The 24228-nt window shown below is 40.5% G+C and overlaps 1 protein-coding gene across 3 annotated transcripts in view; it reads right to left on the bottom strand.

Annotated features, from left to right (window-relative positions):
* Nucleotides 1-23837, bottom strand: part of LOC310956590 (ryanodine receptor 1-like) — a 46908-nt gene extending 23071 nt beyond the window's left edge. For all 3 annotated transcript variants that reach the window (XM_083926878.1, XM_083926879.1, XM_083926877.1), the window contains exons 1-69: nucleotides 23678-23837; nucleotides 19509-19628; nucleotides 19314-19412; nucleotides 19129-19149; nucleotides 18678-18752; nucleotides 18442-18520; nucleotides 18247-18359; nucleotides 18060-18159; nucleotides 17877-17973; nucleotides 17318-17392; nucleotides 17064-17220; nucleotides 16783-16947; nucleotides 16505-16626; nucleotides 16216-16402; nucleotides 15988-16123; nucleotides 15765-15860; nucleotides 15165-15283; nucleotides 14897-15030; nucleotides 14527-14768; nucleotides 14100-14292; nucleotides 13777-13993; nucleotides 13604-13708; nucleotides 13398-13501; nucleotides 13231-13314; nucleotides 12944-13103; nucleotides 12628-12775; nucleotides 12316-12515; nucleotides 12042-12216; nucleotides 11710-11918; nucleotides 11252-11610; nucleotides 11013-11142; nucleotides 10613-10773; nucleotides 10361-10523; nucleotides 10193-10279; nucleotides 9826-10052; nucleotides 9285-9723; nucleotides 8650-9210; nucleotides 8354-8554; nucleotides 7497-7608; nucleotides 7240-7383; nucleotides 6745-7018; nucleotides 6532-6646; nucleotides 6266-6398; nucleotides 6077-6171; nucleotides 5852-5987; nucleotides 5559-5745; nucleotides 5348-5459; nucleotides 5112-5232; nucleotides 4859-5028; nucleotides 4535-4755; nucleotides 4360-4450; nucleotides 4130-4270; nucleotides 3861-4024; nucleotides 3687-3765; nucleotides 3402-3491; nucleotides 3168-3308; nucleotides 3002-3079; nucleotides 2855-2930; nucleotides 2624-2747; nucleotides 2197-2312; nucleotides 2018-2085; nucleotides 1793-1914; nucleotides 1577-1626; nucleotides 1309-1369; nucleotides 1083-1209; nucleotides 847-958; nucleotides 666-747; nucleotides 447-577; nucleotides 29-349 (exon numbers count right to left, since the gene is read on the bottom strand). In XM_083926878.1, coding sequence (XP_083783004.1) covers nucleotides 29-349; nucleotides 447-577; nucleotides 666-747; nucleotides 847-958; nucleotides 1083-1209; nucleotides 1309-1369; nucleotides 1577-1626; nucleotides 1793-1914; nucleotides 2018-2085; nucleotides 2197-2312; nucleotides 2624-2747; nucleotides 2855-2930; nucleotides 3002-3079; nucleotides 3168-3308; nucleotides 3402-3491; nucleotides 3687-3765; nucleotides 3861-4024; nucleotides 4130-4270; nucleotides 4360-4450; nucleotides 4535-4755; nucleotides 4859-5028; nucleotides 5112-5232; nucleotides 5348-5459; nucleotides 5559-5745; nucleotides 5852-5987; nucleotides 6077-6171; nucleotides 6266-6398; nucleotides 6532-6646; nucleotides 6745-7018; nucleotides 7240-7383; nucleotides 7497-7608; nucleotides 8354-8554; nucleotides 8650-9210; nucleotides 9285-9723; nucleotides 9826-10052; nucleotides 10193-10279; nucleotides 10361-10523; nucleotides 10613-10773; nucleotides 11013-11142; nucleotides 11252-11610; nucleotides 11710-11918; nucleotides 12042-12216; nucleotides 12316-12515; nucleotides 12628-12775; nucleotides 12944-13103; nucleotides 13231-13314; nucleotides 13398-13501; nucleotides 13604-13708; nucleotides 13777-13993; nucleotides 14100-14292; nucleotides 14527-14768; nucleotides 14897-15030; nucleotides 15165-15283; nucleotides 15765-15860; nucleotides 15988-16123; nucleotides 16216-16402; nucleotides 16505-16626; nucleotides 16783-16947; nucleotides 17064-17220; nucleotides 17318-17392; nucleotides 17877-17973; nucleotides 18060-18159; nucleotides 18247-18359; nucleotides 18442-18520; nucleotides 18678-18752; nucleotides 19129-19149; nucleotides 19314-19412; nucleotides 19509-19628; nucleotides 23678-23725 — 10102 coding nt within the window. In that variant the 5' untranslated portion in view covers nucleotides 23726-23837. The remainder of the gene's footprint in view (nucleotides 1-28; nucleotides 350-446; nucleotides 578-665; nucleotides 748-846; nucleotides 959-1082; nucleotides 1210-1308; nucleotides 1370-1576; nucleotides 1627-1792; nucleotides 1915-2017; nucleotides 2086-2196; nucleotides 2313-2623; nucleotides 2748-2854; nucleotides 2931-3001; nucleotides 3080-3167; nucleotides 3309-3401; nucleotides 3492-3686; nucleotides 3766-3860; nucleotides 4025-4129; nucleotides 4271-4359; nucleotides 4451-4534; nucleotides 4756-4858; nucleotides 5029-5111; nucleotides 5233-5347; nucleotides 5460-5558; nucleotides 5746-5851; nucleotides 5988-6076; nucleotides 6172-6265; nucleotides 6399-6531; nucleotides 6647-6744; nucleotides 7019-7239; nucleotides 7384-7496; nucleotides 7609-8353; nucleotides 8555-8649; nucleotides 9211-9284; nucleotides 9724-9825; nucleotides 10053-10192; nucleotides 10280-10360; nucleotides 10524-10612; nucleotides 10774-11012; nucleotides 11143-11251; nucleotides 11611-11709; nucleotides 11919-12041; nucleotides 12217-12315; nucleotides 12516-12627; nucleotides 12776-12943; nucleotides 13104-13230; nucleotides 13315-13397; nucleotides 13502-13603; nucleotides 13709-13776; nucleotides 13994-14099; nucleotides 14293-14526; nucleotides 14769-14896; nucleotides 15031-15164; nucleotides 15284-15764; nucleotides 15861-15987; nucleotides 16124-16215; nucleotides 16403-16504; nucleotides 16627-16782; nucleotides 16948-17063; nucleotides 17221-17317; nucleotides 17393-17876; nucleotides 17974-18059; nucleotides 18160-18246; nucleotides 18360-18441; nucleotides 18521-18677; nucleotides 18753-19128; nucleotides 19150-19313; nucleotides 19413-19508; nucleotides 19629-23677) is intronic.
* Nucleotides 23838-24228: the final 391 nt, after the last annotated feature.

The raw sequence follows: 24228 nt of genomic DNA, 5'->3' as shown, positions 1-24228 counted from the left end.
GACACATGAAGAGAGTTTAAAAGCTCACCAGCCAACCTCTTCATCCAAGAGGCTTCGTCGATACCCAAGTTGTTCACAACAATTTTCATAATGCTGCCCAGCAGCTGATTAAGGTGTTCTGATGTGACATCAGTGCAGATCCGACTCTCCATCTCAGGGAAGTTCTCCAGTCCTCTCTCCCACCAGCGAGGTAGGTAGTTACAAAGCATGGGCAGAGTGATTTCAATCACATGAGGCATCTCAGTATAACGAGCCCCTGACTCTGCCAAGTCCCCAATCTCCTTTAGCAGAGCATCCAGCTCTGGAATGTCTGGACACAATTCCTGGACCTCATTAGGAAGGCCCAAGACTTTGGCATTCAAAAAAAAGGAAGTGAAAGGAATTAAATTCAGAAACAAGACTTTGTCAGACAGAAAACACAACTGAGGAAATCTTTATGCACTCACTGGCTCTCTCCCGGGGGGTCTTTGTGGTGTAAACAGAGAATGCGTTGAATTCATTTAGATGGGGCTCCAAGTAGGCCACCGGCATAGCCGCTGCAAGGTGAGCTAAACACTCCCCGAGAGCTGGCCTCTGCCTGTAAATGCAAAACACAAGTGTACATTTTTTCCCCCAAATACTCGAAAATAATTCCCAGATATTAATGCATGCAGATATGAAGTTACCTTTCAACATGTGGATTCTTGACAGTCCCGAGAGAGTAGATACTACACATGATTCGATAGCATGACATCTGTAGATCATCCACTGTATGCAAGCAACAGAGACAGGTACAGCAGTGTCAGGAAACACGAATAAATAAACACCATGTAAAATAACAAATAGTACTAATGTGAAGGCACTCACACATTACGTCATCTCCAAACTGGTGCTGAGCAACGTGATCAAACAGGGAGGTAAGCACTGGGAGCAGGGCAATGGTTGTGTAGTTAATATTCTGGGACACGCCTTTCACTTGCTTTAAAGGAGAGAAGCAGCACATGATCATGGTCTTAGGATATTTAAGATTCAACAGATCATTTGCAACAGTCAGGGATAGCAATATGTGCAAGTGCATTTAAAATATTGTGTACTTCCATTACCTGATTGCCTTTGGATACTTTGCCCAGTTTGAGGTTCTCTACCATCTTCTCGATATCATCAGCAGCACTCTCAAAGAACGACCGCAGCCCTGCTTTCACAATCTCAGGCCCCGACTTCATTACTGTCCTAATGAAGCAAATAAGAAAGATTATAAAGGAAAAACAAAATCATATTAATCTTAACAGCAATATGCATCTTGTGAGAGTTAAAAAAACAAAAAAAAACCTTGCATCCAATGACCGTGCCAGAATGTGAAGACAGTTCACAATTGCTGAAGCGTCCGTTCCTGCACATACAAATACGGTTCTGCTGATATGAGGGCTTTCATATAATTCAGATCACCACATTCTGTATACATATACAAATCAAGAGCAACTGCACTTGCTCTCATCTGAGTGATAGGAAAAATACATTGCAACCACATACATGTGTATGAGAAACAGAAAAGAGTGAAAAGATTTAGAAAATTGACGTTGAGAAACTGACATCTTACCAAAGAGAGAGACTCTGTGCCTCACCAGAGCGGACATTTTACAGAAGATACTATGATGAGAAGCAAAGGAAAGGGAAGGAAAGGAAAGTGCAAGAAAAAGGAAAAACTGATAAAAGGGGTAATATAAGTAATATATGAAAAGAATACGTAACACAGCATGTGAGGGTTATACATATATACAGTATACAGTATATATTTATATAAAAGAGAGATTACCTTGCAATCATCTCCTTCTCCTTATTGGAAGAATGTCCACCACTACCCAGAACTTTTGCAGGTGTCGACAAGAAGTAGAGGCAGTGGTTTTTGAAATATTGGTTGATTAGAGGCATCAAGATCTGAGAGAGAGGGTTTTCAAAGAGAGAGTTTTCATACAGCAGTGATGGCGAGAAGTTTGGTCTTCAAAACCGTGACAACTCCAGCTTTACACAATAGTCTCACCTTGGCAAAGAATTTGATTTCCTGCTCATGAGGAGACTTTTCCACTCGTCCACTGCTCACCACAGCCTCTGTGAAACACATTGCAAAAAATATGATAGTATCCCAGTAACACTGAGTTACACCAATAAAATTCTATCAGATGTTACAGTATATGTTTGACATTCTTGCCCCAAAAGTACCAAGATGAGCGATGAACTCCTGGGCAATTTCCATCCATTTCAACAGCTTCTGCAGAAAACCATAAGCAAATCTCTTCTCGATGGATGAAATGTCACCCTCCATATCTTTCAGACCCCTATAGTGAAAAAGAGTTTAACACTTTCTACTATGTGCTTAAATAAAAGTGAAATATTTCCCCCAAGATCAATACTGGTTCCCTTATAGTTAAAGAATCTATGATAATAGACATAAAGTATTACCTAAAACAAAACAAAAATACATTTCTTTCTATGTTTCTGTTTTTACTTATTGTTCTGTCAGTATTTTTAGTGAAAGGCAAATCACTTTATAAACAATATATTTTTTAATATTTTCAATCACTGCTGACTGTATGAAACACATATAATTCCCTGCTAACTGTTTTATATAAGTTGTTTGCATTATTACCTTGTGACAGCATATCCATTAAGCTGCAGGAACTTGAGCAGCTCATAAGCCTTCTCTCTATCTCGTGCCTTTTCTTTTGCTGTCAGAGTATCATAGGGCACCAGCAGAGGATGTGTTCCACCTCCTACACAAACAGGGGCACAATCGAAAACTCTTGAAGAAAAAGGACAACAGCCAAATCTCTCATTTTCCATATATCTAGGTTCCCTCCTCCCAAAAAAGATATCTTACCTTTGGACTGCAGCTCCAACTTTTTCTTCCGTCCCCAGGTGTTATGGTAATTTTCTGCCAGTTGCTCAGCCATAGACTATGGACAGATATAAACCATTAATATTGATCAGATGCTAAAATCACAGCACAGAAGGTTTAAACATTTACCTGCAGGTCTCTTGAAAGACCCATGTGTGAGATCTCAATGGGCTGTGGACTGTACCCATGACTTGGGTCATATGTTGCCTAGAAAAGAAAGAGTTGTCATTATAAACTGTACAATAAATGACTTTATTAAGTAAACTGTAAGGACTTTCATACTACTGCTTTATACCTGAGCAGTCTGTGAGATTTTCCGTGATACTGCCTTCTTTTTCTCTGACTCTTCTTCCTCTCTAGCTTTATCAAGGTTCCACTCCCATGCAAGCATAGCTTTGATTGACTCTTTGATTGGCCAACGGTAGATCTCTTTGTCCTGCCAGGAGAAAAGTCAGTGTGATCAGAAGTGGGGACAGACGAAGTACAAGCAAAGGAAGACTTAATGCACATGACATGACCGTGAACTTACCTTCTCTGAGAAGGTTTTGTAGGGTCTGAGCATGGGGTGAGTTTTTGCATTTTCATCCAATACTTCACCATATGACCAGTTATTCTGGATCTGAAAGATAGATATGTAAATAATATGGGTTACAGCTGTCATTTGTGTTTAAAATATACTGGCCTCCTTCTTACTTCAAGCACATAATGTACAGCTGTTCTGATAATACTAACCCAACATGTTGCTTCTGAATTAGCTGTGGAATAGTATTGGAATATTGTGACTGATTACAGTAAGTGAAAATAAAAGTTCTACCTTTTCAAAGGCCCATTTATCGTGTGTATATTCAGCATATTTGTTGATAAAGGGATCCAGTCTCTCGGGGATGATAGTGCTGTGGTTTGAGGAAGAATCAGTGCATTTAGCTTGAATTATTTTACAGAGAGATACTTTATATCTTCAAAGACATAATGACATAATTCCTCTCACTTTGTGGTCTCTACTGGTTTAGGGTCAAAGTTTCCCTCCGCATCTACAGATGCCTTTTTCTCTGTTTTGGAGGAGTAGCTGGCATCCACATAGTCGGGAGGAATGGCTCCAGCAATGGCACAGATGCATGGCATTGAAATTTTGAAAATCTCAGCATCAAATTTCTGGAATCACAATCACAAGATATTACAATATGCCAATACAGCATCGAATATACAAAAAAAAAAAAAAAAAAAAATTATATATATATGATATTGCAGGGGCTCCACCTTGTGTGCTAGAGATTCAAAAATCCCCCAAAACAGTTTGCGGGTCAGGTGCAGCTCCTCTTCTGATGCGACTCCAAAGTTGGCCCATCCATTAGGGAGGCAATAATATTTCCAACAACGCTCATAGTGATTGGTCAAAAGCTGCAGGATGCAAAATACACCAAAGCAAAAATGAATAATACCAGAAGCATATCTTTTAATAAGTTTAAAATGTTTATAGGTCCTCATACCTTCAGTGGCATTTTTGCGTACTCATTGAGAATGGGCACGTCAAACACCAGCCTTCTTAGCAGGTGCTGAAGCATGGATGGTCGAAGATGTCTGAAAGAAAGATGAACAAATATAACTTAAACTATGGATCTGGCAATATTGAATTAAAATAGTTTTCCATGAGGTTAAACTTACTTGCACAAAGCCATGAGGCACTCTTCGATGATGTCTCTTTGGGCCTTTGTGAAGGCTCGTCCTCGAGACAGCCGGTAAATTGTGTGCAACATTGAGTCAATCATTATGGCTCGGTGGTCACTGCCAGCAAAGAGCGGAGCACACTTGGTGATGAGTGGCAACACAGCAGAACACAGGTAGCGGTTCAGAGCAAGGGCCATCTCTGTGGTGCTGAAAGCAACCTATTGGACAGAAATCAGCAATGAATTAAGCTGAACAATATGGTTATAATCCTGCTCTGCACTTCTCCCCGATGACCATGTTTGTAAATTGCTTGAGGCTCACCGTGTCCAGAGAGGCAGCAGCCCTCATGTCAGGCAGAAAGCCCACCTCCAGCACATGGAGCAGGAAATCCTGGTTGTCAATACCATACACTCTGTCCAGGAACAGAACCATGGGAGCCTTGTGATCTGGCACAAAACTAGCTGACATCTTTGGTTCAATGATGCTGTTGTCTAAGGGAAGATTTTTTTAAAATCATTAACAAATATTAAAAAAAATGGACTGAAGAAATCAATATGTTTCCCCAAGAGTTTACCTTTTCCAAACGAAGGAATCTGAACAGGCAGGCTGATGACTCCCACCAGATCCTCAATGGGGACCAGAGACCTCAGGATTGCCCTGATTCTCAGAGCCTCACCCTTACCAGCCTGGATCAACTGGAGAGACAAAAGTTAAATTTTTCTATTAAGACATTTTCAACAAGATTTCCTATTCTTTCTATCTCAACCTGTTTAATAAGTCTTAGCTAATGGTAGTGTCTAAACAGCTTACGTGCATCTCAGGAGCACAGCGCCCCAGCAAGTCAATAAGGGCAGAATAGAAGGACATGACGGCATTTCCAAGGTGCACTCTGTTTTCCTCATGCTGCTCCTCTCCTCCAAACCTATCAGAAAAAAAAGATAATGACTCTTAATAGTTCTGCTACAGCAAAACTGGAGGAGATAATGCAGAAGCCCTTCAAAGTAAAGCTAAAAGCTCTTACATGGGAAAGCGTCTGTCTTTCTTAACACTAGGGCCATCCCTTGCAGGATCCTCTGATATTTTGATTGCTTCCTCTATTGCAGCCAGCAGACCATTACCACCTTCACCTCTCAAGGCTGGCCCAAAGCACTCAGGTCTGCGGATGAGGAGACGTACCACCACGTTGGCATTCTCTTCCACGCTCTCTCCTACAGAAGGGGAAAAAAAACAAAAATGTATTAATTGTTAATAAACGAGAAAGCAGAAACAATATGGGCATTAGAATTAAATATTGCATCATGTAGCAAATCCGACCATTGACAAACACAGCAAAACGAAGAAAGTCAAGGTATTTCTCTCCACCACACGGATTCCAGCCAATGTCAGGGTAGCCTTTAGACAGTAGCATTGGACAGCTCTGAAGTCCACACCCAGCTAAATATTTCACCACCTGGAAAGATAACAGTGTACTCAAGTGATGAAAAACGTTGCACAATTTTTGCTTGGTACCTGTTTTTACATTTGCATTTTGCATTTTACCATTTCTAGGTCCTGCTCTTGGAGAGCCAACGCCAGCTCATTGTTGTCAATACAGGAGGCTGCAGCCACATCCAAGGGGGTGGAGCCCCGCATTCCTAAAGAGCGGCATATAATGTCCAGCTTTATCACAGTTCACACATCAAGAATAAGTCATCAGGAATAATGCTGAAACTCAACAAAGACAATCACCAAGGCCGATGCCACTATTTTGGAGAAGGTAACTGAGGTGGTCAAACATAGAGCGCTGATTTTGACGACTGATGCGACAGAAATAGCAGAGAAAACGGCAGCAGTTTGTCACCACTCGAGGGAATCTGATCTCCTGTTTGAAGATAACAGGTTACAAATGTAAAACTCAGTAGCATAACGATGATTTTATTGTCTATAACTGTCCATTTCAAAAATCTCTATATTGAGCATACTTACAATGCAGTTGAGTGGAATAAAACACATACCTTTGAGTCCCCACCACCCAGTACATTAACCATGACCTCCATAACAGTTTCATGCATGCCCAGAGCTCGCATCAAGTTGGGGTGCTGATAAAAAACTTTGTTACTCATGATGTTCCTAAGGAAGACAAAAGTTAAGTTGATGTACAGTTTCTGTCAGATGTAATTATCAATTCCCTGCAAGGCAAGATATTCAGAAAAAAATCGTCTATTAACCCGATGCTTTGAATCATAAGCCTCTCCTCTTCTGGACCCATCTGGACAATAAGCAGTGAGCGGATCTGGCCCAAGCACTCCAGCAGGTCCATGGTGTCGTGAATTGACACTGCATTGATGGTGTAGGCCTTGGGAAGGGCACGCATGAGCTCACCCAGCCCATCATACTGTCTATGAAGGAGGCTGAACATCATACGCACTAGCTCAGGATTCTGGATAAATGACTCTTGGGCCCAATGGATCATAGTATGAGAAATCAGCTCCTGCAATGTGCCTGGTAAACAGAGTACAAAGAGTTAAACAATAATACAAAAGATATTGTGCAGTGTAATAAAGTGACTGTAGAAAAGTTCTTTCGGCAAAAACTCCATTAGCTAAGCTACTGATATTCTTTGTCTTTGATCACTTAACTAAGGGGAAGAAAATAAATCAAAAAAAAGAAAAAAATCAGTCTTATTGCAGTTACATGTGACATGTGAAACATGAGAGGCTCACTTGGCTTTTTATCTTCCTGTGGCTCCTGCTCCACCTCTACCTTCTTCTCACGGATTGTTTTCACCTTTTCCAACAAACGGACCAATCGTCCACGAAGAGAATTGTCCACTTCTTCCTCTTGTTCTTCTTCTTCAATATGAACACCTGAGAGTGAAGTTTTCAAATTAGATACTGTCACTTCTATTTAAACCTGCCAATATGAAGTGGTAATTTTAAATGCTGATGTCGTAGACTTGACACAGTAGATGAAGACTGACCACAGTGAGCCAGCAGAGCATTGTGGAAGAGGAGCAGAGAATCGCGGACCTCATCAGGAACAGGGCATTCTTCATCTTCAGCACAGTTCTTGAAGTTCATGAGCATGTTGACCTATACAACAGCAAAGTTACAAGCAAGTAGGCTCATTCCAATTTCAAAAGTCACAGATGGTTAACGAGTAAGTAAAATGTTCTTAGAGGAGTTTCTTTAGTATGAAATAGTGGTGAGACATACTTCCTCCCCTATGAATGTTTCCTGTATAAGTTCTCTTTTCAGTTTCTTTTTTTAAACCAGCTGCACTGAAAAGCTCTCATTTGATATTATGTCATCTACGTATTTTCCCAGTTCTATACCAAAATAAATTAAAATACACTAATGAATGGAGACAGTAGTGCAGAAGAGCAAGACAGATGGCCGTCCAACGTAGAGCCTGGACTGTTTGACATTCCTGGCTGGATAAAAGGAATGTGGTTTCTCCTTACCACTGTGCACAATATTGCTGGATAACTATATATTCCAACTTGCAGTTGCTCATGGAGGACTTGTTGGGTCTGTAAATCCTAAATAACTTATTCAAGATCAAGATTGTTTAATGACCACACAGCCAAGCTGGTGGAATTCATAGAGTGCGGTCTAGACCTACTCTATATGTAACATATGTATCGTGATTTGGCACTATTAATTTAATTTAAAATGTAGGGATACTTAACAATAGCTTTTTCAAACCGTGTTTTTAGTACAGAAAAACTTAACTAAATGATTAAATTCTTTAACTAAATGATTAAATTAAATAAAATTAATAAAATGAAACAATTAACAAATGAACTCTCTTCATGTGCATTTCTGTGGCTTGTACCTGCTCCTGTGGTGGGGAGCGAAATTCACGGGTCTTGCGGGCAGTCTCAGCTGCACTCATGGTGAAGGCCAGCATAAGTTCATTGTAGCGCTGCCTCTGGTTGGACTGTATCTGGCTGACAAACTGGTCTGAAAAGGCAGTGATGGCCTCCACTCTGTGACGTAGCTCACAGTCACAGAAATACTGCAGTAGAACACACATCTAAAAGACAAAAGTAAAGTGAATCACTTATACTATCCTAACAGTATAAGTGGAAGGAGGAGCTTTTTTGCATATTCTAAAAAGACCAGTCATACCTGCAATTTGACAGACTCTGGTAGCTTCATCTGGAAAAGTCCTTGCTCTAGATTGTCTTCTTTACTCTCTTCTTTAATCTCTTTCTCTGTTTCCTCAGCTCCTTTCTCGCCATTTACTTGCTCTGTTTCCTTCACCGTTTCTTCATGTGCCATAGTGGATTCTGTCTCTAATTCTTCCTCTTCCTCCACTTCTTCCTCCTCCTCTTCACCCAATCCATCATCCTCATATTCCTCTTCTTCTTCTTCCCCCATGGCTTCCTGCTCTGCTTCCTTCACCGCTCCTACTTTTGGGGATGCTGTTTGTTCCTTCTCTTCCTTCAAATTGGCATTCTCCTCAGCGGGCTCATCTGCTTTCTTGCCACTGAAGACTGTGGGCTCGAGCATCTTCAGGATGTGTGTGACATCTTCATCATCAAACACACCCATGATGAGGAGGGTACTGATAAGCTTCAGGATTGGGACAAAATGAAACTCGACACTTCCTCCTACAGGATCTCTCATGGCTTGACCTCCGTCTTGCACAGCCTCAGTCAGCATGTTCAGGGCCTTGGTTTTTAGCACCTGGAAATACAAGCCAACTTATGATTATTACTGACTCAAGAGTTCCCTAACATGTCTAACCTGTTCAACCTCACCTGTAAGGGAATGACTGGACTCAGTGTGTAGATGTCTGGATCAGTTCCAACAAACCCAATGGAGGAGAAATGAAGTTTGGGACGCAGACATGTGGTGAGGCCAACCCCAGGTAAAGCATGAGATTTGTCAGTGTACAAAGTGATACTGCGTGTTTCATCTGTCATTGGAACTATGAATTCTTTGTTGGTTCCCAGACGGTTCCTCTTGGCGGACTCCAGGTGCATGCTGATGAGCAGGTCGTAGAAGCCGCTCCTCATTGGTCCAGGTAGGTAAGTGTTCTCTATGGCGTAGAAGAGCTGGGACTCGTCCACGTGGCTGCACAGAGCATGTGCCACGCGGTTGTTTCCCAAAGCACACACTAATCCATACAGCTTCAGAGTATGATAGTGGAACTTCAGCAAGTCCATACGTTCAGACAGCTCCAGGATGTCAATACACCTAGAGTAAACAAAGGATAAATTTACCGAATAAAAATAAAGCAACACATTTTTATAACTCCTTGCAGAGCAACAGATAAATTCAGAGTGATGCAACTCTGACCTGTTCTCCTCCGGGATGTGGAGGGCCATCATGGCAAGTGGCTCCTGACACTGCACCATCCAGCCCAGTCTCTCATTAAGACGTCCTGTCTCTGGAGCTAGGAAGTTATTCGGCATGCGGCTCCAGATGACTGGGGTTAACATCTGGACGTCCAGTCTAGGAGGGCACTGGGGGACGGGGTTCTTGCGTTCACTCCGGAACATGGCGGCTGAGATAGGCATAATGTTCTGGTGAAGTAAGTAAAGAAATACAAATGAATGCTTTAGAGAAGACAGTTACATAACAAAGTTGTTAATTTGTCATTGCAGTGTCTATTTTGGGGATTGCTGCAGACTGACAGAGAGTGGAACAAATCTTTGTGACTGACCTTGAGCTTGCCTAATTCAAACTGAATCATATTCTGACTGGAAGGAAGGACAAAGACAGCTGGGAACAGTTTTGTGTTGGGCTCCACCTGCAAGAAGGGAACATAAACTTGTTGCAATAAATTATTTTATAAATTACAGTATGAATAACAGATTAAAGCTTATCTGACCTGGTAAAATGTGTTGATTTCTTTTCCATTAGCAGTGAAAGTCATAAGTCCTGTGTCCAAATCAATAAGACAACCAATCACAAAATCCTCTTGACTGACTCGGGTCTGCTGGGAACTGCTGAACTCCCCTCCCCATACCATGTAGCAGTTACTGCGTTTTATACTGAGGGAAAAAAAAATCAAAAACCATGAATTTTTAATTGAAAACACACATTTTTTTTTTCGTTTTCTGTCAAGAGAAGAGTAACTAACCTGTCATGAATGTTTCCTTTATCATCACCTACAGTGACTGTTACATTTCTCACTTTGCTGAGGTCAAAATGTGGGTCATACTGGTGATAGTCAGGTGTGATCCAGCCCACCCACACGCCACTGGGCTCCTGCCCCGCAAACACTCGCACAGAATAAAAGTACTGGTGAGGAAAGGATATGGGGGGAAATAAACACCAGTACAGTTTCAGGTGAAGATTATCCAACACAAGTTATCTCACTTATGTCATTACAGGTATAATAATAAAAAACAAGAGAGAAAACATGTTAATTACTGTATCTACAGTTAACAACATACTGTAAGCACAAATGAGCAAAGTGTGCATGGGCTTTTATACGGTAATGAATATGATAACCATATAAATATAATCTATAGTCATACTGTAGTTGTGTTGAGGATGATGTCGATGTCATCCCTGTCATCTGGCACAACATCTTCCATTAAGCGGGGCATGGCGGGAACAACAGGTGGTGGACTTATTAATGCAGCCTTCTTAGCCTTGAAAAGGAATCTGTAAATAACAACAGCAATTACTCACCATATCTGAAAATGTAAACACAGTATCCCAGCCTTCTCCTCCACACACCCCCTCAAGTCACTCTACAAGAATCTATACGAACCCTTTCTTCTTGCTTTTCTCAGTTGAGGCATCCTTCTCATTTTCTCCATTTTTGATGGCAGGGATCTCTTTAGCCACAGAGGGTTCTTTTTTCTCCTCTTCCTGCTCTTTGCGACTCGCTGACTTTTTGAGTATTTCAAAGTCAGAGTCTGGGTCGACTTCTACCACCTCATCTTCAGGGATGGTCATGGTACGAGTAAGTAGGGTGGTGCCTGCTGGGACTTTGAAGGTCTCGTGAAACTCAACTGGCATGCTGAGTCTGTAGAATAGCAGATCTGTGTTGGCGTTTTGAGATCCAAATGTCTTGTGGGTCACTTTGAGACAAGGGGCAGTTTCCACTGTCCCATCAACACGGGACACCTAGAATGAATGAAAGTGGGCCAGGTGGTGATCTTGAAAATACTCACTTATTCATGATGGAAACATCATCAAAACACTGCAACAAGTAATGCACAGTACCTCCATGTGTGGGTGATCAGTAGGTGCATTGATGAACTGGGGAAGGCTCTTGCTAAACCACATGGTAATGTCTCTTTTCATGTTGATAGCAAAGGGTTCAAATCCCTCTTGCAGGCCACAGATGGTAAAATAACGAAGGCTGCTGACGTTCTGACCCAAGTTGATCCTGCCGACCTGGGACAGACCCAGACTGCACACAGGTATGAAGCCTAGGGATGTTTGATACATAAATGATCATCAGCATCATAAACAAAGACCTACAGGTGCTTATATCCAGTGTCTTTACCTGAGACCTTAATGTACTATTAACTATTAACTGTTACTGTACATACCCTCTCCTATCTCGATGTCCTTAAAGGCCATGTCCGAGCCTGAATCGCTGATCAACATTTCTCCGTTCAGTGTAAACATGATGTTCATCTCTAGGAGGTCAATCATACAACCCACCACGTCACCAGAGAGCCACTGACGACCAAATGGCTCATTTCCAACATGCCAACGCTGGGCCTGAAAAAGAAAATTGCTTATTTTAGAGTTTAGTATAACAGAGGCTTTGAAATACTTAACACGTGGGTCATGTACATGTAAACCAGGTCTCGCTCCTACCTTGAAGCCATTGAAGACATATGCCAACTCATCTGCACCAAGTTCAGTGTCTGCGCGAACACTGGGTCTGGCCCAGCCCACTCTCATCTCCCCCACTGTCACAGCCTCAAACTCAAAGTACCACTTCCCCTGTGTGATAGCATAAGATTTCTCTGCTCTGAACACTCTGATCTTATCACCAGCTGCTGGGTCATGTCCGCCTACAGTAACACAAACAGTAATTTACTGAATGAAAAGCTTGCAGTTTCTGTAACATACAATCACTTTGATTAACACATGCCTTCCTGTTTTTAAATAGCAGTGCAAACTTACTGCTCTCCTGGTCAGGTGGTTCTATGTTGTAACCGTATCCAATGAGAGTGCGAACTGCTGCACACACTGTCTCTCTGTTGGTCTTTTTAGTCTTTTCATCCAGTAGGTTGTAAGGAACCAGACGGGGATTACGCTTGTTCATTATATCCTGTACAAGAAAAATAGAAGAAACTATAACATAAAATTGTAATAGGATAAACTTTAAAAAATAAACTTAGAACTTGGAAAAGCAACTATATGCAGCATCTACCCATCAAATAATCTACATATATGTATTATTATTATTATATTAGGGAATAAAAAGAAAGGTTAGTACCTGCACAATACTGTATGTCCAGCCCTGGCGAACCCGGTCTCTTGCCCACACATTGTGTCCGTTTTCTGCCAGTCTCTCCACCAAAGTGTTCTGATTAGGGGTCAGCTTGACATGGTTGAGGTCCAGAGGGGCTGGCTTATATCCGCTACTCTGTATATAACTGACAAACAATGCTTTGTGATCAATATGGGTCGTAGAGAGCTATACAAGGCCATTAAAAGTATACATGATAAAAGAGAGGCAATGTCACAAAATGAATCAAAATAAAGGAATGCCTTGCAGCTTACGTTTTGGGCAGCTTGGTCTTTTTCAGATTCTCCTCAGCTTTCTCATCTCCCATTCCTACATGACAGCCTAGTGCCAGCAGAGTCCTTTGAAATGAATCATGCAAGGTGTTAGAAATATGAAGAGATGAGAGCACAGTGCTGCTAATTAAGCTAGGGCGCTGGCTTACTTGAGTGTCTCTCCTGACATTGCTAAATTGTAATTCTTCTCTGGTTCAGGCAGACTCTGAAAATCTACCAAGCAGGGGTGAAGCTTCTTGTTGTCATCGCGAAACTTGACATTGATTTAAAAAAAAAGTGAAGTGTAAGTTATTTTTCAAGGAAATTATTTGTGTAAACAGCAACATTTTCCATGGGAAACACTGAAAACACTCACTGGTCCGTAAGTCCATCCTTGTTCAATGCGAGTAACAGCCCATAACTCATGGCTATTTTCTGCAAGCTTCTCTCGAACACGCTCCAAATGAGGAGGAAGTACAATCTGAAAGAATATTAAATTCAGTGCAGTGAAAAAGATGAAGATGAAAAGACTATGGAATAGGATTTTACCTGTATAGTGTCCACAGGGCAAGGAGTGAAGGCCGTATGTGAGAGGGACTGAGTGGGACCCAACAGGTTGCGGACGCCATCGAAATCATGCTTATACTCCTTGATGGGCTCAATCCGCAAACGGTCCCTGGGCAGCACTGCTTCATAGCACGGAGCATATCCTGGAGGTGGGAGGAACTTGAAATCCCCATGACGTCCTCCGAGAAGAAATCGCAACCTTTGAGAGGAAAATTGATATTAGTCTCATATGTAATAACTGTAACACTCTTTTTTAAAGATAGAAACATTCAGAATACTTAATTTCATATTTCACAATGCCTTACTTAACGCCTGCAGAGAAGCTGACAACAGGAAAGAACAAGCCGTCCAGGTTGAAGTTCTCAAACATGCCCTGCACGGGGTGCCCATTGATACGGAAGGAAATACTGGGTACGCTCAGATCCAAACAGCAGCTGACCACATCCTCTGCTGCCAGGATGTGCTGATTGGGAGTTGCAACATGACGCGGAACACGTCCTGTGGACATATAGAGAAAATTCACTTTTGTGTAACTTGTAGGTATCATTGTAAGGAAAACATAAGTGATATGGGTACAAAAGCACAAGAATAAATTCATGAGAAAGATACAGATAAAATAGTTTTAAATAAAGATAATGATCTTTCTCAAATTTGGACCAGGGATGGCGCCAGTACTAATGCATTCAAATGCATTAAAAAGTCTACTTCTAAGTCATACAATGTTTACTTTACCTGACCAGAGGTGAAGCCCATCAAAACCGTACGAGTAGAGGTCATCCCCGACCCCGTTGCCTCCCCAGCCTTCCCCTCCACCAGGGTAAGGACTGTAGCCCTCCGTCAGAGCCCAGCCTACACGCAGGTGATATGGCTGAGCTGTAAGGAACGGTTCCACTTGGTCCACCATTACCTCAAAATACCACTTCTTATACTGAGTGGATCCTTCACAGGTCCCAAGGAAAATGTTGGGCCTCATGCTAAAAGAGTAATAAAAAACAAGAACCTAACTCAGCACAGATGTTTAGATGACTGGGCTTCAGCACAGAAGAAAGAGCATGGAGCATTTTAAGACTGCACCGCAGTATGCTCATACAATTTGACCCACCTGGTTACATAATTGATAATGTTGGTTTGAAGCAGGAGGTCACGACCTGGAAGCAGATTCTCTGTGATGAGATTCTGATTTGACCTTACAGCCACCCCGTTACACACGCAGAGAGAACAGAGCACATCCAAGACCTGGCACAAAAAAGGGAGATATACAGTATATTACATATATTATAGTTTATAGTATTTATATTAAAGAAAATATGATTGATCAATAAATTGTGTTTGCTCAGCATGCCTGGCAAAAAGTGTTACATGTTCCTGACCTTATGATTGCGTCCATGCTTATCCAGCAGAGAGATGATTGATTTGATGTGATTCTCCTGGATAATATTCAGCACCTCTGGACTCTCAATCAGTACACAATACAACACCTCCAGGATTCCTGTCAGGAAAAATATGACAACATTTAAATAAACATCAGCAGCACATGTTTACAGTATATGCTATGGTACAACTAGAAAAGCACAATACAAAAATAATTCACCCTGGGAAACAATGACAGGAAGACTTTTAAAACATAATGGCTGTAAATAGATGGATAATCTCATCTACAGCTTTAAAAAAATACCAGTCTTTACAAAGCATTACAAGCTTTATTATTATTATCATTGTTTTGTTTTTTGCAGGACTATTATTTTAAATTTTATCATATTGTCAGATGTTCTTGTTATTTTGAAACCCCACATGCGGTCTGAAACAAATCAAATTCAGTTTCACATAAAAGGGTGTTCAATTTTACTAGTGAGCAGCCACATTTTATCATCATTCACAGCTGGATGATTAGTCTAACATATTGGCTTTTGGAGAGAACAAACAATAAACTAATTTTTGTTTAAATGAGCTTCTTTATATGTCTTAAATACCTGAAGATGCCTCCAAACGATCCAATTTACTGACCAGCCAGTCAAGGTTATCACAGAACAGGGCACAGTTAGCACGATTACCTCTGATCAAAGAAGCTTCACAAAAGAAGAAAAGTTGTTAATGCATCATATTCACAAACAAGAAAGGTTGCTAGATATGCAGAAAATAATCATAATCTAAAATCTTGAACAATGCATAGAGAAAATCACAAGATGGGCATACCTAGCAGTTCATACAGTAAATTTACTATCTCCTTCCACGACTCTGCGGCTTCCTCCCCAGCATACTCTGAGAAGTGAGCTGCTGTGTTATAGACATTGAGCCGGTCAACACAGTCCAGGACGAGAGTAATCATTCCCTGTTAAAAAACAATTAAAGTGTATAGAGAACCCAAACACAAATACTGAATGACATTTCCATGAATATTCATTCCTTAGTAGGTAGACCCACCTCTTCCTGGAAGAGGTTCTGTCTGTTCTTGAGGGAGCGAAGCTTGAACTGTTTGTCCTCGTGCTCCAGCTCCTCCTCAGGGGGTCGGAAGTAGAAAATGAGGTCCTGCAGGGAAAGCACTACCGTGTCCATAGGCAGAGATGCGGAGCTGGCAGATTTGTTTTTCCCACTCAGAGCATCAAGACCTCTGGAGACATCAAAAGAACAGGTAAATACAACGATCAATATATAATTTGAAAACAACAACATGGCTATTGGCAAAGATTTGAATAAAATGAAATAGTGTTACTTGATGAACTGATTAAAGAGGCCTGTTGTGCTGAAAATCATTCTGCCAGCTTGGGACTCTTCGGTCTGAGATCGAGCCACTGTGAGGGCGTCATCCATGTGACCTTCTTTATGGAGTATGGCCTAAGAAGTGAACATAGGTGCTCTAAAATATAAGTATATACTAAACACACATAATATATACATACTGTATGTACAGTAGATTTAAACTTGTTTCAGTTGTTATTCATTAGTGGTTTATATTTCGCTGATCGTCTTGATGTATGATTTTTTTTTTACCTTTCTCTTAAGAGGACCCAGACGGGCAGATTTGGCATCAACAGCAGCATATGTAAGCCAGAGGCCAGTTGAAGCATGCTGTACAAAACACATGGACTCTCCATACTTTATCTCAGGCGTACCCATACCTTCCACATCTCGCTTCTGGATCACTTCAATTTTTTCCTGCAGTTTAAATAAAAGTTAGGTTCTTCATTAAGTCTGGTAAGAATATCTACACTGCACAATGGAGTCTTGAACACTGTAGATTCCTGGCAGATATGACTTTGCATGACAATGACCTTTGAAATTCTGAAGCAGAAGGCTGACATCTTGGAATTTGCCTTCTCTGGGTCCACCAACAGCAGTCCTTTCTCTTCATCCAGACAAAGGTATCTGCCTGTTGTTATGTGACGTATCCGGAAAGACTGGCCCCATTTAATGTGGCCTCCGCTCCAACTGCACACAGGTACAAATGAATGACCCTTGGCATACTGCAAAGTTACTAAAAGTAAATTATTACATGTTTTTAAATGCAAGGAATCAAGACACTCACGCGATACGTAGAGGCTCAAGTCTCCATAAGGATCGAGCGTGACTGCATACAGCCCCTCCTTCATAATGAGCAACTCTGAAAAAAAACAAAAATAAAACTTGCCAGTCAATGATGTGCAACATACGTTGTAAATGTATCAGGAAGCTTAAGGTTGAAAATTCCAGGGCATTTTGTTTCTTTACCAATGGTAGATTTACAAATGGTAAATAACCAAAATGTAGGGAACTATGACAATCAACTTGCAGACACTTGAACTGTCTTCATATAGTTAGCACATTACAATAAGCATTTGCCAGTTATTCCACTATCATGTGGTCATGCAGATTGCAAGCAGGGATCGCTTTGGAAACTCCTTGCTTCAGAGAAACATTCACATTCAATATTGCCAAAAACTCCAAGCTGACCAAGCAACAATACAATAATTTTATGATAAGAACAAGGGTTTTTCATATAACTTTATCAGCCAAACTCAAGTCTTAGGTGTGGAAGAGCTTGGACAATGCATCAGGTACAGAGTTATTATTTGATGGCATGTAGTGCATAGAATGATATTGGTCACCTGCGCTGGTCATCCCCTTGTTCAGCTCCTGGGATCGCCAAACACTCGTCCATGTGACCATGGAAAAGTCTGAGCACATACCCTCCGGTCAGAAAACCTAGAGGAAAAGGGTCATATCACTAAGAAAGAGTGGGCAGTTTTATGGACAAAATGTACTTTTTTGGCAACAACAAAATTACAGACCTTCAGCCAGCTCACATCCAGACATCACAGGGGTCATGGTCCACAGGGTTTGCATGAAAGAAGCATCTACCATCAAGTCCCCACTTGCGTAGGACAGATGCTGAAAAAAATGCAGTTGGTAATATTGGTAGGATGTATTGACAAAAAAATAGTTTATTACAGTTCAAGTAGATACATTCATGCTTACCAGGTATCGCTCTGAAGAAACACTGACAAGAATGAGGTCATCTCCCACCCTGACCTTCTCGCCTTCAGACCTTTGCTTAGAGGCTGGATGGATGGTCCACCAGCATGCCTCTCCTGTAACAGACAAAAAGATCTAGAATACAGAAAACTACATCGGCGTGCATGGGACATAAAGGACAGTAAAGTTCATAGCCACCTGTGGAGTCTTCCTGCAAGCCCACGTCAAAAGCCAATTTGTCTGTCAGTGAGCGTGAAGTAGTCAAACAGCATAGGTACTGCAGAGAAAAAGAGGGATAACAAATAGTGTTGTGGGATAAAACGCACGCCACACAAATTAAAGAATAATTCAAAAATTGTGAGGACAAGTGCTGCTTAGCAGAGAGGAAAGAATGGAGAAGCAGCAGCCGCATGCTTAGTAGAAAATGCACTCACCATGCTAGAGTGAGTGTGCTTCAGGAGGATGGCATGTCCATACAGCAGGGTTCGATGACCCCCACCTTGCGACGACTGGGAGAAAGAGGTAGGCAGGTAGATTTAGAGACAATCAAATGTAGAAGAGATGACAGGGTTGTCTTTGAAGACCCCTTTAAGATGACATATTTGCCTTGTTAATATCAAAATTACAGTAGGGCAAGTTTACAGACCCGGTAAGGATGAATAAAAACCACAGCAATATCTTTCAATTGTAAAACTAAGCTACGTGCAAGTGATTGGAAACAAACTAAATTATCTCAGAACGGCTGAGGCAAATGAGAAAAATACTAACTAAGCTGCATGCATGTTAACACTGTATTGCATGCAAAGTATAATAACACTAATGAAGTTGTGAAGCAGTGGAAAAAAACCTCTTGGGACAGTGACAGGGGAGAATGAGCAAACATACCCATTTGTCCAAATCGACAGCCTATGGTTGGCAGGTGGGAGAGTGAAGGAGCGTGTGGCATCAAGTCAAAAAATAAACGTGAAAAGGTGAGTCAGTTCGGTTTCAGTTGTGACATGATCAATACACTACATTTGTCAGGTGCATCTGATGAAAAAAGTACTAATCCCCCGCTAATTACGCTTTACCTCATCCACAGAAGAGTTGGACAGCATCTCTTGTAATGCCCGCACAGACAGGGACTGCTCCAAAATGAAGCAGCAGATAGCAAGATCTGGAGGGACATTCTGAAACACAGGACAACCAGTGAACCTAGTAAATAGTAGAAATTAATATTCTCAAAGAAATTAGATGAAAAGGCGTTAAGAACCGCGTTTCACTACCTGAGCGTTTGAGGTTGTCTCAAGGAAACACAGACGATTTCCAAATCCTTCACATGACAGACACAGCTTGATCTGTTCTTTAAGAATAGATGCAGTGCACTGTAGCACAACCTGATCATCCTACACGAAAAAAAATAAATCCAAAGTTTATTTTCAGGGGCATTTTTGCAGGAAAACATGGGGACAGAGCAAGAGAGAGTGTACACCAGCCAGAATTGTCTGCGGGAAACTTGGCCTTTTGGATTTTAGATAACTCTCACGCAAAAGAACGATAAATTAAAAAAAACAACATAGAATTAAACTTATTGTAAATAGAGTTGCTATACAAACACTGATTATAATTTATTTTCTTAATCTTAAAATCTTAAAATAATACAGATAAAAAAAAGTTGAAATGAATGCATCATCATATTTCTTTATTTGAACAGGGACAGTGCCCAAATAATATTAACCTTATACAAAACAAGGATAGATGTAATGTCTTTTCTGCCCATCCATTCTTCTTCCTGGTCAAAACCTGGCCCCCACTTCACCCACAATGCAACTCGAGTGCCGACAATTCGGTCAGAGATTTGGGTATGTTATGCCAGGAGCGGCTAAGTAGCCTCGTGCCACTGGCCTCGAGCAGAAATGGGGCACAAGCCAACTTGTAGTCTTCAGTATCAAACGACACTAACTAAAATGACATCACTTGAGGCAATTAATCATACTTTGTAGGCCACTCTGGAGCCACAAAAGGTTTTGTTTTTTTACATACGCTGTACTGTAGTACTATCCAGGATCTGACTTTGATGTATAAAATCCATGGAGCTCCCCTTCAATGCATTCTGCAAATCTTAGATTACATTATGCCTCTTACATTTCATGGGTTAGCATATTAAACTTGCAATTCTTGATGACTCTGATAGGTCAAATCCATATGACGTCAACTGTACTATATTTGCGAGGGGTGACATTACAAGTAAAATTAGTTTAGAAGTGTCTGTGTACCAAGGAAGCTGTTAACAAAGAAACACAGATAGTGTAGATGTCTGGCTGTATCTCATCACATAATGTTTTTGGCCACTAAACCTTTAATCAGAGACAAAGCTGAGTCCAACATGAATAACAGAAACTTGAACAATGCATAAATACGATAATCTGCAAAAACAACTTTTTCCTTACATAACTTTATCTAACCCTCGTTGTTTTTGTCCTGTAAATATATTTCTCTGTGCCTGTCATTGGCCTTGCTCTAATCTCCCCACCTCTCTGGCTCCAAGACACCAGCCACTCCCCCTCAGATCTCTATTTCAGGCTGCTGCACCTGCTGTTCACACATCCCCTTCGGGAAAGCCGCAGATATTTAGCATTTGATTGACAGGAACCAGACCTACATTGTACAGATTCGATATTGCAATTAGTCAGCTTGCTGAGGAGAGATATATAAAAAAAATTCACCTCAACTCAAAACATGCTCAGATGTTTGTGTTCTTATCTGAAAATGTTTCTGGTTCATTTATAACCTAAATTGAGGCACATGCCAGCATGATACACATTTTTACCTTTAATTCAAAAAATTCAACATTGTGTGTAGGGTAAAATATAGTGTAATTTAAAGTAGTTGTTGTGCCTTAGTACAGTTGTTTCTGAAGCTGTAAACAGGCAACAGATTCCGAAAAAACGGATATAAAATATATTTTAAGACTTTTTATTGTGCCATTTGTGAGTTTGTAGTGTAAAGGGGAGTTGGTGAAGTATGTTTCCTCTTCATCTATCACAGGTCCTGAACACATGGACAATTCACATATCTAACTTAACAATAACAATGAAATACCTACCCTACACAGAAGACATGAAAGTCAAGTCTGAAGTTTGCTAATAATTTACAACAGCCAGTATATTGAAGTAATAAATGTATCTGTAAGAGACCCTTCAAACAAATTGACAATCCCAGCAATCACAGCATATGACAGAAGAAAGTATTAAGTTTCTGTCACGTTCTGTTCCTAAGTTACTGTGTGGACAAGAATGTTTCTACAGGCAGACACACCAACAGACTGACAGACAGACTGACTGAGAGACAGATGCAACACGGCAACAGGAGGCTGGCAGCTGGTATCCATCTAAAATTCCAACTGTTTTTGCCAGAAGATTTGCCATACAAGTACTACAAGCCGACAATGTTTTGAAACCAGTATCTGAAAAGACACATTTCTGGTGCCACTTTAATAATAAAGTTCCTATATAAACTGAAGTAAACAGGTGCTGAAATGGGCCAAGCTTTGAACCTGTTAATCCTCACACAGTATATATAGAACTCAGAGTTCAGGGTGAACAGCTACAGACTGACAGTAACTTCATGACACATTGTTAACATATTTTACTTTAGTGTTGTGTTACAAGCTATAAGACAATGCCAACTGGAGATGTGATTTTGAGATTTATGTAGAGCTTGAGTAAATATGTAAAAAAAAAAAAAGTAAAAAGTAAACGTTTCTTAGAGCAAAAACATAGACTGCAGTCACACTTCAGGATGCCCAATTTCCAATCAAGTGACTACAAGGAACTGAGTTTCAAGTTATACTTATAATGCAGTCTATAGATAATCAGTGCCTGGCTTACACTGGCAGGGATAGAGTTACCAGTGCCCAGAGAAAGTCTAGAGTGACACTATGCAGAACATCTACAATAGCTGAGTATGAACGCTGACTATCCAAATAGAGAGTGTTACATACAGAAGACTGCTTACAAGGCCACAATGCCCTTCTGCAGACTACAGAGATCTAAACTGGAAATATGATAGCTCAGTGGTGAGTTAACGCAGCAAAAATAAACAGATTTGAACTAAATATTTTATAACACGTACTGTGAAATCAATTAGGTAAAACTTCAAAGCATGTATTGAAACCCCCCTAAGCAAGATAATTATATTAGAAATGCATGTTACCTGAATAAAAAATTGGGCTGCAGTACAAGAAAAATCTGAGAATATAACGTAGAATGACCCGATACACCCTTATTAAAGTTTGATGTGGGACATGGTCACTGATATTATGCAAAGTAAGTGAATTACTTGCGGTTTACAAATAGTTATATCCAGAAACCATCTTACTGTCTTACAGCAGAGAACGAGTAGGCCCAATTTGCAAGAGATGACTATACTGAGCATTTATTTCCAAGGAGCAACAAAGGTGAGTACATACGTATTTCAGTACGTGAGTAATCAACTGCAATCTATCCAATTTCATTGTTCTCTAAAAGGGTATATGGAAATAGGTGGTTATTCCTTATGAGACAAAGGCTTAGCCATGGTAACTAAAAAATAATTGATTCAAATACAAATTATACGACACTACCCAGAATAATCAAGCTGCTCCTATTTTCATTACCTCCCAAAGTGAAAAACAACAGGACCAAGTGTTTAATCTGGAAAAACATCAAGCAACAAACATGATGATTTATCGACAAGCAGTTAAGACAATTCTGTGGTTAGAATTTTAGATGAATGTTTACAATTATATCACCATTATTCTGTTGTATATCTTAAGTCCACAGGTTGCACACTGCAATTGAGCCGGCAGTTCGCACCAATATTCATTATTAATGAATTATTAGCTCGTTCATTTGTCATCAAAATAGTCTGGCTGCCTCTAATCGTACTTGAGGATGGATCCATTTTTTCAAAATGACTAATCTACTGTAGACTAAACAGCCTCTTACACAGCCTACACATTAGAATTCAGAAATTAATCTGACTTCAGCCAATTACCTTTTTAAAGAAATCTTTAATTGGCCTAACTGCCATGAGGTAAATGCTGAGCATCAAAGAAAATATAGAGGTGTCAGTGTAAATATGTCTTAATACTTTTATGTAACCGCATCTCAATGCTTTTGTCACTCTGTTAAATGTCTGTGTATTAACTGTCACCTGGCACCAGCAGTTTTCTTCTTTGAGACTAAATGGTAACATATCAAGAACCCGTTGGGATATAAATAGAGAACAATGCTGACAAAACAAGCCATCTGTCCTTGGCAATCTGCGCTCAGTCTATGTAAATACAGTTACCCAACACAGTAAATGTATATTATATGTTATACAGCAACAATCCATTACACAAAAGACTGTACATAATTTACAGCATAAGTTTAGTAATACTTTTTGAGAAGAGGCAGACAGCATCACTTACTGTACGCAGGAACTGAATCTCTTCCTCTCCATCTGCACCTTCTGCCATTCTCCCAAGGCATCAAAAACCAAAACCTTGAGAAAAATGGGGAAGTTCCTCAGTTCTCTAACTCCTGGTGTCTGTATGCCCACCACATAAGGCAAGCCAGTGTTGGTGAAGGTTTCTGAAGGGCAATGTGGGTCTAGTGCCTCTCTCTGGCAGGGGCATGAGGCAGTGGGATTGACTGTTCATTCCTGTTTATTACAGCATCATAAAGAGGTGGAGCAAGCTGGTGAGGCTGAACCAGCAATCCAAATGATCCTGTTATGGTATATAGACCATTGTTTTTGTATAGAGCCCCTAAAGTCCCTAAAATTATATATATTTTTATTTATTTTAGATAAATAATCATCATCTTTTAGGACTTTAGGGGCTCTGTAGTCTTTTCTACGTTTGTTAAACTATAAATGACTGCACAAAAGTAATATACTAAAATTATACAAGAACTCTCATGATGCCATAACAACTGAAAATATTTGTTAAATGAGACAGCGTTTTTTTTAACAGTCTGA

Source organism: Echiichthys vipera (assembly GCF_963691815.1).
Source record: "Echiichthys vipera genome assembly, chromosome: 14".
NCBI classification, from domain to species: Eukaryota; Metazoa; Chordata; class Actinopteri; order Perciformes; family Trachinidae; genus Echiichthys; species Echiichthys vipera.
This window is presented reverse-complemented; position numbering and strand designations above follow the sequence as displayed.